The sequence below is a fragment of the Stenella coeruleoalba genome, assembly GCF_951394435.1.
Source record: "Stenella coeruleoalba genome assembly, chromosome: 15".
NCBI lineage: Eukaryota > Metazoa > Chordata > Mammalia > Artiodactyla > Delphinidae > Stenella > Stenella coeruleoalba.
The window spans coordinates 46114517-46133525 of record NC_137161.1 but is presented as its reverse complement, the minus strand read 5'-3'; the positions used below and the strand labels follow the sequence as shown (position 1 = coordinate 46133525).

The following is a 19009-nucleotide window of genomic DNA, read 5'->3' as shown; positions in this document are numbered from 1 at the left end:
CATTTTTGGTTACAAGTCCACACGCATGCTACACACTGAGTGTGAAAACTGGATTGTAAGATGATAGCTGTGAATTTGCAGCTTATCCAGAGATTCAGGTTTATGAGAAAGTAACTGGTGAGAACATCTGTCTCTTATCACTGATCTTACAAAAAAATCAGGTAATTCAAATAGAGGCATGTTGTTTCCTCCCCTCCAAAGCACAGTTCTATAAACACAAACCACATTCAGCCTAGTAAATGAATCGCTTTAATTGAATGCTATGTACACAGTAACTGGAAAAACCATAAGTGATAAGAAAAACATATGGCGATGGCAACAGAAATTGGTTTATTCATTTTGCGTAGTGTTGTTTCTTTAGTTCTCTTATAATTGACCTTTAGAACGATAAATGTGTAAAATAATTTTGTTTATTATGGCTCCAAACCTTCCAACAATTACACAAAATGAAACTTTAAAAGGAAGGATTCATTCTGGAAGCATTTCCATTGTTTACATAATTGCACAGCTATAATTCAGTGCTCACGTTGTTATGGAAAATAAAAAAGGGCCATTACGGGCCATTTCAATTCAAAATATTGCACAGTGGTGTCAAAAATGGGGGAAAATGTTCACTTTAAAGCGGTTTAAAATGGATTAACCCTGTAAACAGAAACATTTCAATATAGTATTCCATGAAATACAAATGTTCAAGAAGTAGCCATCCTTCAGACGGAATTAGAAATGTTGCGACTGTACTTTCACACCAATTACATATATATTATTCACTTAATATTTGCTCACGGCCCAGCAGATGATGGTGGTAACACAATAGCTGGCCATCTGTCTCCCTGCTTCCTCAGAGGACCTGCGCCCTCTCCTCGGAGCAAACAGATCCGGTTATTCCACCGAAAGTCACTCAGACCTTCCAGGAGGCCAAACGGAATTGTTCAGAAATAGAACCCCTGTGTGCAAAGTCACTGGACTCCTCCTTTCACTTTGAAGAAAACGAAAATGTTAAACAATTAATGATTTCACTGCTATTTTTCAGAAGATACCTTGTATCTAGAATATTCTACGGGAAGTTCTTTTGTTTGGGAAGATGGGGACTGTTCGGATCTGGTTATCCCATTAATCTAGTTAATAGAAAGATCCCGTTCATTCCACACCCAAGTGGAATTACTAAATAGCAGAAGATGTGAAGGCAGAGGGATACTTTTAACACTACCCCTGGATATAACTGAAGCTTTCTTTAACAATTAAATAGGCAGACGTGATCCTGCAGGACCTCGAAGACAAATCTGTAAGTATATGTTATCGCCTTATTGGCGAGGCTCAGATACGCTGAGTGACAAAAAAGTCTTAGTTACAGGAAGGACAGATCTGAAGAGCCCTCCAAGTCCAAGGCCTGGTGTTCTCTCTTCTGCTGCTGGGTCTCTGCTCCTTCAGAAGCAGCACAGACCTCCTCTACACAGCATGAGCTGCGACCTGGCCTGTCCAGGCTCTACACTGGTTCAGGGAGGGGTTTTTGTTGATAAAAAGAAAGGCTTTATGATTATAGCCCTTAAGAAAAGCACAACAGATCATGCCACAGGCACTGCCCTTCCAGAAAAGTCACTGGAAATAAAAACATAGCAGGACAAGCGTAAAAATTACTTTCAAGGTCTGGGCCAAGGCATACGTGGTACCTACGATACATTCTCTGTTCAAAAGGCTAAGCGTGGTGTAATCCGTTTGGAGAAAAGGCGGGGATTTTTATACATGCTGGACAAATGTTACTTCTCTGGGTGTAACTTTGTTACCAAGGCCGGAAGAAATATGACAGGACAGAGTAATTGGGTTCTGCAGCTGGAGAAACAAAATCACCTCGCACTTCTCGCCATGAGGAATGCTCTGGAGAAGACATGGCAGCATGCAAAGGAGGGAGTGACAAACACAAAACAAACTTCTGAGGGTCGCAGGAGCTGCTGCTTTGACCTTGTGCATGTGATCAGTGACAGAACAAGTGGGCAGATGGCAGAGAAAATCACTGCAACCCTCAAGCCCTAAAGGAGAGCCTCAAATATTTTTTTATGATTGTTCTACAATTAATCCCTCATCTGTGAAGAAAAACTCAGCTCGCCTTTAAACTGATGAAGACTGACTGACTGCTTCAGGAAAAGGGGGAGACTGATTGGTTAACTGATTTTAAGAAACACTATATGAATTTTATCTGATACTGGAGTTGATATGTTACTGCGTTGTCTTAACTGCTTCTTTTTCTTTCTGTTATTTGTAAAAGCTTTAGATGTAATTTACCTTTAATAAAATTCACACTTTAAAGTGTACAGCTTGGTAGTTTTTAACGTATTCATAGAATTGTGCGCTGTCACCACGATCTAGGGGAGACAGGCAGGGAGGTGGCAAACCCATCAGGAAATCCTGGCACATTTATGATTCCACAAGACGAGGGACACTGTCACAGGGTCATAGAGAGAAGTGACTTGCCAGCTGCCACCCGCCCCCCGCTGCCCCAGGCCCTGGAGATGCCTCGACCTGCCTCTGTAAGGACTGTCTTAGCCGTGACCCTGATAAGCTTCAAATCTGAAACATGACAGTTTGCACAACAGGCCGGCCTAATGAGGCTGGTGCAGATGCTCCAGAGCAGTGATTAACCCCTCGCGACGAGACTTTAGCAAGTGAGGGCTTCAAGGAGCTGCTGCTGGTAAGTGGCGGGGGCTTGGTGGGGGGGCGGCCTGGAGGCTGCGTCAGACTCGCGTGCACACAGACCACGCGCTCAGCTCGCCGGACATGGACTCCATACTCTGGAAGAGGGTCCACCGCCCCTGACAGCCAAGTCTGCGTAGAAAGGCATCTGTGCGTTCCAAGAATTTACCAGGGGACGGCGGTGGGGTACAGGAGGGGGTCGGAGGATACTAAACTCTGCTTTCTCTGCGGCAACTGGCTGCTCGTTTCAGAAGAGGCCAAACTGAATCGGGTCTCTCCACTGTCTCCTCTGCCCCATCCTCTACAGCTCTGACCATGTTCTGCAGCAGAAGCAGAAGTAGGGAGTCACGGCATCATCAATAACAAGATGGTTAGCAACGTACAGACGGCGCCTAATCACGCGAGTACCTACAGAATCATTAAGGTAGTAATCACCCCATCGAGTGAACCATGCACACGTCTAATTCATGTAGATACCAAAGAGTCGGGCAGCCATACTGTTCCCAGATTCACTGTTCATCCTGTCTCAGGACTACATCAGCTAGAAATATATTCTTCTTAGGATACTGAAAAGAAATTCTTGGAGGAAACCATAGGCTTAACACACTCAGGCACCACCCAAGGCCGTGGCAAAGGCGCAGGGCAGGTATAATCGACATCCCCCCTGATGCCAAGCAGAATAGTTCCTCACCCTCACGCTGGGACCCGCTAGAACCCAACCCACACTCCTGTTATCTTAGGACAAAGTACAGAAATCCAGGAGGGAAAACACATCTCTAATGAATCTGGGTGGCAGTGTGTTTACCTTGTTCCTTTGGGACCATAAAAACTTAGAGAAGATCTAAAAGGTCATCATTCGATCTTTCCATTTCACAGACATGGAGTAGGAGGTCGATCAAGGCCAGAAAGTGCCCAAGGTTTGGACACAAATCCAGGTGCGCTCCTTGTCTTTACTGGAAGAGAAACTGTGAGCCTGTGGTCCATGAGGCACCAGTGGACACCGGTAAGCAGCGAGACTCACACGTGGAGCACAGCACCACGTGCAGGGCTCTCCAGTGCAGATTATTCTTTCAACTCATTCACTTTGCCCACGAATCATTGAAAAACGCACATGTATTTTTAAAGCTATACTTTCAAGTGAAATCAACAAATGGCTGCTGTGGCTTAAAAATGTGCTTCTGGAATGTATACAGTAGACATGCAGCCCTGACTGGCACGGAAGTGCAATCACAGGATGGAACCGGCTCACAGAGTACGACCTTCTGAATAAGGAGACTTTGCCAAGCATTCTTCCTAGGAAACTGCTAGAAACGAACTCTGTGCGTGTGTGTGCGTGTGTGCGCGTGTGTGTGCGTGCACAGGCACGGGTGTGGGGAGCGGGTGGTTGGAAATATTCGGTGGAAAGACACCAAGAAATTGCCTAGGGTTGCAACAAGAAATCGAGATTTGTATTTTTCCCTGAAAATGCAGAGAAGCTACAACAGGTGTGGCTTCTGTGTTCATTTACCTGTAGCTTCAACTCTGCTTGCAAGACCCAGGGCTTCTGATGCTGTTAAAGCCCAGCGTCCAGTGCGTCTACCCCCACCCCCCCCCTCACCTGCTGGAGACGAGATGCCTGGTTCTCAGGCCCGCCTGGTGCTGCTGAGATCTGCTGTCTGTCTCCCAGCCCATGGCCAGGAACAAGTTAAAGAGGAAAAACTATTTCTGTTGGAGCTTCCATGTCTTCTGGTGTGTTCTCACACCAGAAAATAAAAAAACTTTGGAATGTGATGATTACTCACTCTTTTCATTCTATGATAACACAAAATGCATGTTTCTTTAATTTGCTTCCTTAAAAGTAAAATTATTCCACATGCACATAGGAGCACAAATGAGGCTTTCAACATTTTTGTGTTCTGTTAAAAAAAAAAAAAAAGAGGACAACCCGGTGGTCATTCAATTCCAGGAGCCTACAGACCATCCCGCCAGCGTTGGACAGAGGACAAGAGCTGTCCAAATTGGTACCATTTTCGGTTTCCGCTTGGGCAACAGAAGTACAACTGCTACTCCTTCTGGACATAGAGCTCCCAAGAATAGCTGAGATTTGAGAGAAAAATCACCAGACGAGCCAGCTCCGTCAACCCGATTCTGAAGAAACCTCAGGCCAGAACCACTGACAAAGAAGCAGTATCAGCGACCCTGAGACCCAGCCCGGCTGTCCATCCTGCGACGGAGACCATTTGGCACAAATCCCAGCAGAGCAGAACGGGAGGGAATCAGGCCACCCGGAATAATTAACTGACCTCTAAGGAGTCGACACAGGACTCATCGCTTCAAATTCCAGGAATACCCGATCAACATTTAAAAATTAATGTACGAAGAGAAAGCATTTTGTAAATTCTAAAGCCCCATACATCATGGCTATTATTAAATTACAGCAGCATTTTGAATTGTAATCTCATTAAAATATTAATTTTTGAAGGATTGATTGAAAATTGACTTGAAGTAGACTGGATTAAAAATCTATTCATTAAAAAAAGAGTCTGAAATGAAAGCCAAGTCATTCTGATAATTCCAGACAAAAACAGCTAACAGTAAGTTGACAAATTTCTCGGGTGCACACTGGGCTTGAAGGTACATGGCAGGCGCTGTGAGGGGTCTGAGGCAGAGTAAAGCAGGGCCCCTGCCTCCAGCAATGTCCTCTAAGAGGCAGGGAACAGTGATGTACAGTTGAGAGTGAGGCCAGACCAAGAGCACAGGGATCCTCTGGGGAACAGCCAGTACTCCAGGGGGATCCAGGAGGGGAGGCAAATGGGTGACCCAAAGGCACTGGGTCTTGACAGGAGCACCACACTGCACACACTCAACCCAAGGCTCAAGTAAGAGAAGGGAAAAAAAAAAAAAAGGTAGATATTTTATTTTAATGTCTTATTACTAAAAGGGTCTCTCGTGTTAATATTTCTCTAGCCCACATATACCTACCAAAGGATATTTTTCCATGGAAGAACAAAAGAAAACTGTTGTTGATTGTCTTCAGAAAACAATGTTCTCTCTGAAATGTGTTCCAGTAAATAGCGTTAATAGCTGAACAATCTGCAATTATTACCCTGCCACTTATTGTTATGTGTTAAAAAGAAATCAACAGACAAAAAGAGATTCCCCACAAGAAGAGCACTTTCTCAAAGAAACAAAACTTGCCGTTTAAAATGCTCTTCTTGATGTTATTTCATCGTATCCAAACCCAACCTTGATGGATTGTAAATCACAGTCATGACTGAAAATCTCTTACATTCAAAAATCACTCCCTTCCAAAGGGGAGTTAAAGCATCCCTCGCCGGAAGTAACCATTTAGTACTTGAAATGGTCGAAACCATCTCTTTCTCGACCTCTGATTTCTTCTCTGCCTAAAGAAAAAATGTGAATTTTCTTAAAAATCTTCGTCAAATTCTAAATCGGAAAAGATGATCTTCTAGGTCAACAAGCGATATTCCAGCCACAGGGAACCCCTTCTGCCATCCAGCACCAGGGCCTCACCGTGCTCACTTTTCCAAGGCCCCTGAGAGAGTCGTAAGGACCCCACTTCACAGGACAAGAACCTCAAGCTAGAAAAGCCCGGGTGGTCACCGACGCAAGGAAACAGGGACCTACACGCAAGGTCAGGGCTCAAGCTCCAAAGTGGACGTCCCTCTCCCCAGGCTGCCCGTGTGGCGGCCAGGCCAGGTGGCCTTGGAAAGACTCCCCAGAGTGTGAGAGGCTTGCAAACCCCAAATGGGCCACCTGCCCGGACTGAACTGCGGCCCTGGACATTTGGAGAAAGCGATCATCTGTGCCTGCGGGCTGACTCTGCGCCACGCAGTCTGCGCTCTGGTCACCTGTTCCCTGTCGGCTCCCGGGTGGCCTGCGTGGGTGAGCAGAGGACCCCACCGAGCCCCCAGCCCCTCCACTCACGCCTGCAGCGCCACCCCTCATTCAGACTGGGCTCTGGGCAAAACACATTGCAGATATTTTTCGTTGATTCTGAATTAATCAGCTCACTCCATGTTGTACTTCTTCAAAGTAAAAAATAAATGGGGGGGCTTCCCTGATGGCACAGTGGTTAAGAATCCATCTGCCAAGGCAGGGGACACAGGTTCGAGCCCTGGTCCGGGAAGATCCCACATGCCATGAAGCAGCTAAGCCCGTGCGCCGCAACTACTGAGCCTGCGCTCTACAGCCTGCGAGCCACAACTACTGAAGCCCACGTGCCACAACTACTGAAGCCTGCATGCCTAGAGCCCATGCTTGCAACGAGAAGCCACTGCAATGGGAAGCCCGTGCACCGCAACGAAGACCCAACACAGCCAAATATAAATTAATTAATTAATGAAAAACTAAATAAATGGGGAACTTTACCAGCTCAACCGTAGGAAACTGCACCCCCCTTTTTGGAGAAACAGTCTCATGTTGGCAATTTCCATACAGTTCAACCTAAAACACTTGCCTCTCTTGCTTTAGTCTCCCTGGTTAAACGTTCGTGTGCTTTCACGTCCTTGGTTACACAGAGAGCTGCCTTTCATCCTCTGATGCCTGCCAAGCTTTGTGGGTTAATTCACAGGGCCTGGTGGCACCTGAACAACTTCTCTTCGAGGACAGGATTTCCCAACCTCAGCACTGCTGACACTTCAGGCTGTGAAGTCTCTGCTTAGGTGCCTTAGGGTGTGTGACATCCCCAGCCTCTACCCACTAGATGCCAGTGCAGCCCCCGCCCACGTGACAAACAGAACGTCTCCAGACACGCCCAATGTCCCCGGAGTCCCCACGCATCTCAGGAATCACTGTTCTCCCATCAATGTGGGTGAGCTCCCCACTGCGCAAGGTCAACGCCTGCTTTAAAATTGACGGAGCCGAAAGCTCAACAGAAAGGTCCAGCTCAGCTGCCACGGTCACCACTCCTCCCCGGGACGCATGTGGGTTAAGGAGCTCTCCTGTTAGTCCTTCGACGCTCCGTCAATTGACACATTGATGGAGTGCCCACTCTGTCTGGGAAGAGTCTCCGAAGGAAGATTCTGGTGACTTGGGCTGCAAGAGACCACAGCAGACTCTCTTCCAGAGAGACCTCAGGGCCAAAGAACGTTTTCTCCGCTGAAAAATGCAGGCCAGCTTATACATTACATGGTAAGTGTATTTAGTAGGAATAAAATCTTTTAATTTTTCACATATATTGAGTTGCTATTATATTGCATTTTTATTTAATGTATTTCACGCAGTACGTGCTTATTAGACTCTGATGGCTAAATAGAGATAACTCGTATCCTTCACTGATAGCATTTACTTGAAAGAAAGTCTTGACATCTTCAGCTCCGAAAGGGAAATCAAACAAAACTCTAGTGTCCGCCTCTCCGGTGGACTTCTCCTCTCTGGACCACCCCCCATGCTATCACCTTACACCTTTTAAAGCTGTGGAACAAGTTCGCTGCACACGTGTTACCCTCATAACCGAAGCCTCCGCCATCTGTTACCGTTCACATATTTCCACTTTCCTTACTTAGGTGTCAGTGGGCTCGGTCTGCAGCTTAATGAAAATAATTACTGGTTTTACAACTGAAAAGAAAAGGAAAAAGCTCTCCAGCCTGTTATTTTGGTGCAGTCATCTATCTTAAGTCTCCATGGCCACTGAGAGCTGAACAAAGTTATAATAAAATCTTCTTTGATGAAACTTGACTAATCTATGGCTTGTCCATTCTCACGAAACCTTCTGGGGAAACACTCAGGAACCAGTGGATGTTACTTGATGATAGAAGGCTAACTCTATGATACAGGCTACATTTCATCACTCTGAGTTTGTACAACAAGCACGTGATAAGAATTATTATTCACTTAACGATACATGTCAAGAGAGGACTGACATACACTGCCTATCCTTATATACGGTCTTCTTCCGTCAAACCTACGTCAAACTTGAAAGGTTTGTTTATTGCTACAGTAAACTCTTATTTCAATAAAAGATCATTTAATTTGACTAAAGTAAATTCAAACTAATAGGGATTATATTTTTAGAAAAATAAAAGAGTTTGTTTTTAAGTGTCTAATTACTTTCAAAACCAAACAGTAGCAAAACTGGCTAATATAACACAAACTAACTGAGACTTTTACAAGTTCTAGTTTATATAAATAAATCTACAGTTTGCACATCATCCATCTGAATTCCGACAGGATTAGAAAACACGTTCTCTTACGTGGAGAGAAAATGTGCCTGGAAATCTTTCCCGTACACTTCTACTTCCCAACAGGTGAGAATTCTTTGGGGACACCCCTGGCTGTATCCTGACACACCTGTGGAGCCTGCCCTGGTGCTGCGAGGTCCATGCTGAGGAGGGGGTCCCGTCCTACCCTGCCCTCACCTTTTCTCAGTTCATCACCTTGCCTTTCTGAACCAACGTATGCTTTGAGAGATCACGAGAATAGTGTCAGGAGACCTTGTCTTCTCGGGGCACTTACCACTCAGTCCGACACCCCACTGGTCCACGATATTCCACACACAAAATACACAAAACGCACGTGCACACAAGTATATATATATGCACACAGACAGGTATACACACACATAAATAAATAAATTCACACACACACATAAACCCTTGTTGGGCCCGCGTTACCTGGTCCCTTTCTATGCCTGTTGCCATCACTCTCTCCTGACCCTAATCCGTCCCACAGAACCACTGTGCCTTAAACTTCTTAACATGCCTTTTGGTCGTGTTGAGTGTTGTGCTCAGCTCCCCATTATCTGTGGGACGAACGTGGCTCTGAACCAAGGCTCTCTCCAGTGCTGCCTGGATCCTCGTCCATGCATTACGTCCATATACGTATGTGGCACTAAATCAAAACCACTCTGGTCATTGTTCCTTCAACACAGCCCGTGAAATCCCACCCTGCTTCTTGTCATCCTAACCATCGTTGAACATCCTACTCAAATTCCATCTCCCCTGTGAGCCGCCTTCAAGCCAACTGAGCTCGAGGGGTGTTGAGCACAGTTCCCTCCCTACAGTGTGTGTGTGTCACTCACTTGGCCCTTTTCACAAGTGGATGGATATCACGGATACTCATTATTTGTGGGTCTCATACCACTGGATATGCCCTCGGAACTGGACTAGATCTTTATTGTGGTGGGGAAAAATATTCAACAGGAAAAGATTATTCAAGTTTTTACTGTATTTGGGAAAGGACAATGTGACCCTAATAATAAAATGCCTAACAATAAATCAGAGGACCCAATAATGCTCAAGAGAGGGCCTCCGAGGTCCTCCAGTCCATCTCATCCACTTGACCACCTGTGGTCAGGCAAGGTCCCCATGGCTGGCAGGGGACAGAGCTGAATCTAGTGCCCAGGTCTGTGAGTTGCCAGTACTAGGCTTGTCCTCCATTAAAGTCAAAGTTGAATATATTTTGAAGCCATAGGATATCCTGAAGTCTTGGAATATACATTTCCCCATTCTTAAAAACCTTAGGAATAAGGCCTGGAATTAGTCTTTTTTTTACTCATTGTACAACCCTACAGTTTTTAAAAATTGTATTTCAGTAAAGCTTTTAAGGTAGACTTCTAAAGTTCCTCTACTGATACACATTAAGGTTATTATTTAATCCTCTAAATATCAGTTGGACCTTTAAATTTATAAATATGCACTTTGTCCTGCTAGCATTGAATTAAAATCCCATGAATTCAAACCTTGGTAAAAATCACTCACTGTACAGAAGTACTTCAGAGATGTATTAGAATTATTTCCTTGGACAGGAGACAAATCAGGTCCTTAATCGGACATGTAATTCTTCACTTTTTCTGAAGCTGAATGCTCATTTATGTTTAGCCTTAAATATATTTATAAATTTATGTATATCTAACATACATGGTTCTAGTTATATCTAAATTTCCAGCAAAGAACAACTCTCTGTCTGAGAAAAGGTGATGCAATTATTACATATCACTGCATAATACAGGCTGTCTGGGGTTATTAAGAGTCAGGTATGGCCAATTTACGAGTGTCACCCCTGCACCTTGCTTTCATGGCTCACCGCTGAGTCTTATGCTCACTGAGGGCCCCCTTGGGATCTTTTTACAAATGTATGTTTATTATTATATTATTCCATCATATACCTCATGAGAGGAGGTTGTAACATCCGCTAAGAAAATCACAAACTATTTTGACTTCTGTGACAGAATATCACTCTATACGTGATGTTTAGAATTACGTTTTCTTTAACATTGGTGTGGAAAAGGTGCATTAAAATATGAAGTCGAATGAAAAGTTGAATTGAAATGTAAAGTTGAATGAAAGCAAAATGTTCCTAAAACAAGTTAAATATTCTTGGCTACAAAACAAATTAAAGGGGAAAACAAGAAATGCTGCAAGTGCCTTTAGCGCCTGAAATATCGAGCCGTGTGGAACCCGTACTACCGGTGCCTCGCCGGGCATCACTGGTAAAGCCAGTCCTTACTTGCAGACGACAGATTCCCCTCGCTGAGACTGAGATGAGGGGGGTTTCTACCAGGGTGTTAGAGGGTTCACAGGATGCTGGAGGACCCACTCGGGAACCCTGCACAGCCAGGCACCCAGCCACCGGGAGTGGTTCCCACGGGGTCTCGGCTGCCAGTGACGCAGGTGCCCGAGCAGCAGCCCCAGCACAACTGTCCCGCCCCCGCCCGCTGTCCAGAGCCACACCGGGGCCCCTGCTGGGCCGGAACCTGGCTGGATGTCGACTGGGCCGCAAGGGTCCAGCTTTCCGGCATCCATCCCACAGGGGGCACGCTGCCTGGGGCGGGGAGCAGGTGGAAGCGGAGCCAACGGCCAAGGACACACAAGAAACGACCGAGTCACAAAAGGGTAACTGGGGATGTCATTCCTTGTGTCTGACCCATGGCAGGGGGAGGGGTTACTTCTCCCCATGGTCTGAGATTCCACGATGCCTAGTTACATTTTTTTACTCAAATTATTATGTTTAAAAGTAAGAAAATATATGGGGAAGGGGAAAAACATCAACACCTTAAGATATTGGAAAAATAAAACGGGCTTGGTTAGTCGAGGGGCTGCTGTCCCATCCCTGTCCTCAGTGTCACTGCGAGGGCTTGTGCTCACTGAGCGCTGTCGCATCCAGGCCCTGAACTGAGTGCGTTACACGCTCTGCCCCCTCAAAGTCTCCCAACGGCCCTCCAAGGCGGCACTCTAATTACCTACATTTGCAGATAAGGGAGCCCAGGCACAGTGAGGTCAGATCACCTGGCTCATCAGAGGGACACCAAGCCTGGTACTCAGAAAGGCTCAAAGCCCAGGCTCTTTTTTTTTTTTTTTAATTTTATTTATTTATTTTTAAAGAGCAGGTTCTTATGAGTTATCCATTTTATACATATGTCAATCCCAATCTCCCAATTCATCACACCACCACCCCCCTGTCACTTTCCCCCCTTGGTGTCCATACATTTGTTCTCTACACCTGTGTTTCTATTTCTGACCTGCAAACCGGTTCATCTGTACCATTTTTCTAGATTCCACATATATGCGTTAGTATACGACATTTGTTTTTCTCTTTCTGATTTACGTCACTCTGTATGACAGTCTCTAGGTCCATCCACGTCTCTACAAATGACCCAATTTTGTTCCTTTTTATGGCTGAGTAATATTCCATTGTATATATGTACCACATCTTCTTTATCCATTCATCTGTTGATGGGCATTTAGGTTGCTTCCATGGCCTGGCTATTGTAAATAGTGCTGCGATGAACATTGGGGTGCATGTGTCTTTCTGAATTATGGTTTTCTCTGGGTATATGCCCAGGAGTGGGATTGCTGGGTCATATGGTAATTCTATTTTTAGTTTTTTAAGGAACCTCCATACTGTTCTCCATAGTGGCTGTATCAATCTTCATTCCCACCAATAGCGCAAGAGGGTTCCCTTTTCTCCACACCCTCTCCCGCATTTGTTGTTTGTAGATTTTCTGATGATGCCCATTCTAGCTGGTGTGAGGTGATACCTCATTGTAGTCTTGATTTGCATTTCTCTAATAATTAGTGATGTTGAGCAGCTTTTCATGTGCTTCTTGGCCATCTGTATGTCTTCTTTGGAGAAATGTCTATTTAGGTCTTCTGCCCATTTTTTGGATTGGGTTGTTTTTTTTTTTTTTTAATGTTGAGCTGCATGAGCTGTTTATATATTTTGGAGATTAATCCTTTGTCCGTTGATTTGTTTGCAAATATTTTCTCCCTTTCTGAGGATTGTCTTTTTGTCTTGTTTGTAGTTTCTTTTGCTTTGCAAAAGCTTTTAAGTTTCAATAGGTCCCATTTGTTTATTTTTGTTTTTATTTCCATTTCTCTAGAAGGTGGATCAAAAAAGATCTTGCTGTGATTTATGTCAAAGAGTGTTCTTCCTATGTTTTCCTCTAAGAGTTTTATAGTGTTGTCTTACATTTAGGTCTCTAATCCATTTTGAGTTTATTTTTGTGTATGGTGTTAGGGAATGTTCTAATTTCATTCTTTTACATGTAGCTGTCCAGTTTTCCCAGCACCATTTATTGAAGAGACTGTCTTTTCTCCATTCTATATCCTTGCCTCCTTTGTCATAGATTAGTTGACCATAGGTGCATGGGTTTATCTCTGGAAGCCCACGCTCTTAACTGTCACCTGACAGTATCATGACTTCACATGGTGAGGGCTCAAGTCTGTAGCTGGATGGTCACCTCGGGGTGGAACAAAACCTATTTCCCCACCTGAGAGAGGCCTCGTGCTTTTTGGTTTGTTGCAAGTCACGATAATACAACATCATAGATGAAAACGACATAGACCCACATTTCCCAAAATTTCTATATGCAAATTTGCAACAATAATTTTGCATTGATGTAAACTTTGCACTTAAAAGTGAATTTAACTTTGATGTATTTAACAGACAAATCGCATTAAGGCATTAAATCTGTAAGTCATTGTTAAAAAATAGTTTACTTATTTTAAGCAAAGAAAACTTTCCAGTCTTTGATATATGTTCTCAGAAACATAAAAATAAAATTTCTTTCCTCAGCTGTCCTTTTCCATTTCACACATATTGATCTTTCCATATGTTTTAAATAACGATGAAATTAATAGGACCTGTATTTAATAAATCCAAATCCTTTCATGTCCAAATATTTTGGGGGAGACTGAGGTGAAAAAGCTGCTTAAGTATTAGGAGAAACCGGGAACAGCTTTGGAAGAGAAGCAGAAGGCAGTGGGGAGCCGGGCGGGCCACTGGGGAAGGTGTTTGCAGGCTGGGGTGGGAGGAAAGTCTGGTAAGGAGGATTCGGAGGTGGGGCAGGACGGAGGCCAAAGCCCAGCGGAGACAAGAAGGAGAAGGAATACGACCAGGGCCTGTTTGTTTGCACAATGTGAGTCGGGTGAGCTTATCTGTTTGGTGTGAGTCAATGGGCAAGGCAGACCGTGTGGAATAAGCCGGGCTGCCTGTGAATTCTCACAGCCCTTTTTATGTGTGGCACTGGGCAGACGTCCTCAATACCTTCTGAGCCTTAGCTATTTATACAGCGGGTTGTGATATTTATCTAACTGAACTGCAGAGAAGAATTGATGGGACAACATCATGAGTTCCCAGCACACAGTCTGGCGCTGGGGTGCTGGGGAAATTAAGACCCTCCGCGCACCCCCCTGCCCAGTCCCCCCCCCCGACACAAAGCAGCAGGACAGAATGAAGCCAGCTGGAAGACCCCTTCACAGGCAGTCTGGGCAGTCCTGCACGTCATCCTGAATCTTATTCATAATTTATAGTTATTTCCGAAAGTTTTTATGATCCTAAATATTTTCTAAATCAGTAACAGAATGAAATTTTTAAAAGTTCATAGTCAAGGAAGAATAAAGCCATTTCAAAGCGTTTTCTCAATCATACTAATAAACTGTAAACTTCCACTGTACACGTACTGTGGGAAATACTACTCGGTAAGGCCCCTGTTTTATCTATGACATTGTTGAGTGACTGGAATAGCTAAAACTGGTCCAATCGGGCTTCCCTGGTGGCGCAGTGGTTGAGAGTCTGCCTGCCGATGCAGGGGACACGGGTTCCTGCCCCGGTCCGGGAAGATCCCACATGCCGCGGAGCGGCTGGGCCCGTGAGCCATGGCCGCTAAGCCTGCGCGTCCGGAGCCTGTGCTCCGCAACGGGAGAGGCCACAACAGTGAGGGGCCCACGTACCACAAAAAACAAAACAAAACAAAACAAAAAAAACTGGTCCAAGCAACATTGAGAACAGTTGGTTTGGAATATGCTATACTTTGAATTCTGGCTGTTTGCTATACGTATTATTACTTCCTAAAATATAGAAATGACTGTATTTATTTAAATAATTAATTTGCTATTATATTAGATGAAATTGTGATTTTATATGATTGTAACACAACACAATCATACCTGTTTTACAATTTTTTTCTTTTAACGAGAAGAAATCTTCAATTACTATAAGCACTCTTACGTTTGGAATAAAGATATTTCACATTTTAGATCTTACTTCTAATTCAACACTTTATTAGTCACCACTGGCATGATTTTGCTACTCTCAGATCTACGAAAGCATCTGTAAAGCGGCCAGGCCACAGCACCGAGCTCCCACAGCGCTGGGTCTCCCAGCAGTTCTAAGGCTCAGTGTGGTCCATGAACCAGGCAGCCGAGCGTCCTGCAGACAAGGGTGCCACCCAGAGGCCAAAGGAGGAAATTCACTTTGGATTTTGTTGGAAGACAAAATTATAAATATTAAAAATCTAAAAATGATTTGCTATTACTTATTAAAAAATAAGGAACATTTTAACAAGGCTCTCTCTGCAGGAACGAAGGCTTTTAGTGCCAGGCTACGTAGAAGTGTAGCTCTTTGAAAACTCTCACAAGATGGAAACAGCCCTGAGATGGTCCGAGTTGCAGGTGCGCAGTGCGTCAACTAAAACATTGAATTTAACTCTATTCTCTAGAGCAAATGCTTTCTTTTCTTACAATTAATATAACATGTGTTTCCAGAAGTCATGTAAGTTCTGGAGCAACCACCATGACCTGTTTAGACATGTGGACCAAAAGTTAAACTAATTACCGGAGACATTTCTTACTTAAATGAGAAAAGTTTCTTTCATTAGAAAGCCTTCCGTGTAATTTTCTTCTGGCAAAGGAATAAAGTTTATTTAGAGTAGTTCTGTTTGGCAGACGGTCAGGGCTTCTAAAACATATACCAATAATTGTTAAGGTTAAAGCAAAACAGTCAATTCTATGAAACGCATAACAACTCAAGCTTCTAATGGTCGAAACAGTAGGCTGATTAGAAAATAGAGATTTATGATATCCCCGTTTTCTCTTAGAAGTCTGAATGTTGGGATTACTGCTAGCAATGGGCCATCATTTAAGATTGACACATTTTACAGTGAACTACAAAAGATCAAACTTAACCAAAAATAAGGGATACATTAAACGTGAAAATTATTTTAAGTATAAAATTTGAAAACTCCTTTTTCTACACTGTAAAATCCCATTTTTAAAAAAAAAATTTGTTTAGGTCTTTATTTAATTTGTTACAATATTGCTTCTGTTTTTTCTAAGTTTTGGGTTTTTGGCCATGAGGCATGTGGGATCTTAGCTCCCCAACCAGGGATCAAACCCGCACCCCCTGCATTGGAAGGCGAAATCTTAACCAGTGGACTGCCAGGGATGTCCCAAAATCCCATTTTTGAAATAATGTTTTGGGTACTCAAATGTTATACAGATTTCATCTCATTTTATTGTTTCATTTTCACTACAACACAATTTAAAATAGAAAGAGGATTCTAAACACACCTCCTTATGTGAGTTTCTGGAAAGCTCATTCTAGAAATACTGTTTACAGCTGACTTCAAATTTTTTTAAAAATTTAATTTAATTTATTTTTTATACAGCAGGTTCTTATTAGTTATCTATTTTATACATATTACTGTATGTCAATCCCAATCTCCCAATTCTGACTTCAAATTTGTTTTTATTAAATAAGAAGATTCTACAGTTGATTATCATTTCCAAGTAGATGTTTTTCCTGCAAATCTTAGCAAAATACTGCTTTAAAGTACAGCGTTGTTAACTAAACCTTCCTCTCTTGGTTCTGTCACTGAGGGATCTCATTATTATCTGTGAGTTAATTCTCTTCCCTATTTCTACCCCTTAATCTTCCACATGCCCTGAGTTGCATCATTCTGTAAAACATGCTTCCGTCCGCAATGATGGCTGCAAAATATCTGAGCAAGGAGTACGAACAGGTCTACTTATGTGTCTCTATTTCTACATTTGTTTAGGAAATAAACGAGCCTGTGCATCTAAGTCCAGTCTCTGCTCTACAGATGTCCGTTGCACACTGCTGGAATTGGAGCGAATATGACAGAGACAACTCAGTAGGACAGTATGGCTATTACTTCAGAAGAAAAGTTCAGTGACTGAAGCTCAAAGTGTTTATCAGGGAATACTTTACAAGAGTTTTAAACAGGGCCCAAGGTAAGGCTGGAAAATCCAAAGAATGACCTCTTCCCTGTAACAAAAGGTCCGTGTGTCTGCATCATATATTCAAAGCATCAAATAAAGACACAAAGGATGGCTACTTGGTAGTTCACGAATGATTCAAGTTCACTGGTAAGTATCTACAATTTAAAGGGTAAATTCTGAAACACTCCTCAAATCTCTAATCAGTCAAGAAGACTCAGTGATAAAATTAAATGCCTTCAAACCTCTTAAACCTTTCCCTTTCCTTCTTCCCATCTCCAGTGCTACCATCTTAGTTCTCGCCATTTAAAAAAAAATCTATATTTGTTTAATCACTTCCTAATTAACCTCCAGGCCCAGCCTCCTACTCTACCCCACCACTGTCACATCTCTAAATCCATCCTCCAGATAGTGTCCAGAATAACCTCAGGCTTCACAAATCAACCTCTTCACTTGCCTGCTTGATATTCAGACAGCAAGTCAAAAGTCAGTGTTCCTGCCGGTCCAGGTCCTCTGCCCACCACCAGGGGACTTCCAGAGGGAGGAAGGCCGAGGGCTACAGGCTGATTGCTAGTGGCTCCTTTGGCCCTTCTGTTTCAACTTAACTACCAATCACATTTCTTTGAGAGACTCCTTATCGAGAGATGTCAGGATCCCTAATCTATAGGTGAGGTTGTTCACAAAAACATCCTAACTCCTAAGACAGTAGCTTTCGAACACTTTTAAATGACCAAAATCATTTTCTTCATACCATAGCTAATGAAGAACCCCAACAAAAAGTGGGTGAGATAAGTATTTCTGAGGCTGACAACAGGCAGACGTTAAATGATACATAACTGGACAGGCCAAGGGGTAAAATTCAAATTTGGCTGGTGAAATGCAGAGTCAGTGGGGAGAAGCAGCTCCGGTGAGACAAGTCAGACTTACATTTCTGAAAGGCCGCTGGTGCTGCTGGGTGTAGAAGACGCGGAACTAATGAGGATTTCAACATTTTGGAGGTACTTTCATAAGCCCCAATTTCACCTGCAAAGAGTGACATGCACTTTCCGAACGACAGGCCACCGCGATGGCGGAGTCCCAGATACCTGGTCCTCGCTGGTTAGTCCCAGGTGCATGACGAGGTAAAAATGCACCAGGAAGTCCGAGTTGGGCAGCACGTCCTGGCGTCGGGTCATCATGGCGCAGATCAGCTTGTAGGCTTGGAGTTTGCCTTCCTTATATGCATCGGGCAGCGTTGTCGCCTGCCAAGGAGACGTTTAGAGATTTAATCAACTCCAGATGCAGATGCATTTTGTCCATTCACTTACTTTTCAGTTTTCCATAAAGTTGTTTATGGAGATGTGGGATGCGCTGGCTGGAGTGAGATCCAGCCTGTCCTCAAAACATGCAGTCTTGGGCAATTACATTTTTTAAACTCAATTTAGGAAGGAAGAGGAAATTACAATAAAGGAATAAACACATGTTCACTTGCCTTAAATAGCCATGATGCAAACATTCTGAGGGGTGGGATCAAGGCGGGAGGAGACGGAGAAGACTGGTTATCCAGGCTTATTGCTAGGTTATCCCGTATCTAATTCACAAAGAGGAGACTTTTAGGGAAGGCAACACACAGTTTATCCCAATGATACTTCAGAAACGTGCTCCATGGTCAAACAGCTGCTCCCAATTAAATTTCTGTAAGTTGAGTGAAAAGCTACAACATTTACAAGTGTTTCTTTTATCACGAGGTCTACTGTCTTTTTGAACTGTGTGGTGGTTTTAGATCTAATACAAAACAAGGGCATTGTTTTTCCTTCAATCTTAATGCCTGGAGAGGCCTCCCTGAACTCCAAATGATAAGGAATGGTTTCACAGGTTATACTGTA

The 19009-nt window shown here is 43.6% G+C and overlaps 1 protein-coding gene across 3 annotated transcripts in view; it reads right to left on the bottom strand.

The window, feature by feature from the left end:
• Positions 1 to 19009, bottom strand: part of RALGAPA2 (Ral GTPase activating protein catalytic subunit alpha 2) — a 282721-nt gene that overhangs the window by 134856 nt on the left and 128856 nt on the right. For all 3 annotated transcript variants that reach the window (XM_079945309.1, XM_079945307.1, XM_079945308.1), the window contains 2 exons: positions 18616 to 18714; positions 18230 to 18385 (listed from right to left, as the gene is read on the bottom strand). In XM_079945309.1, coding sequence (XP_079801435.1) covers positions 18230 to 18385; positions 18616 to 18714 — 255 coding nt within the window. The remainder of the gene's footprint in view (positions 1 to 18229; positions 18386 to 18615; positions 18715 to 19009) is intronic.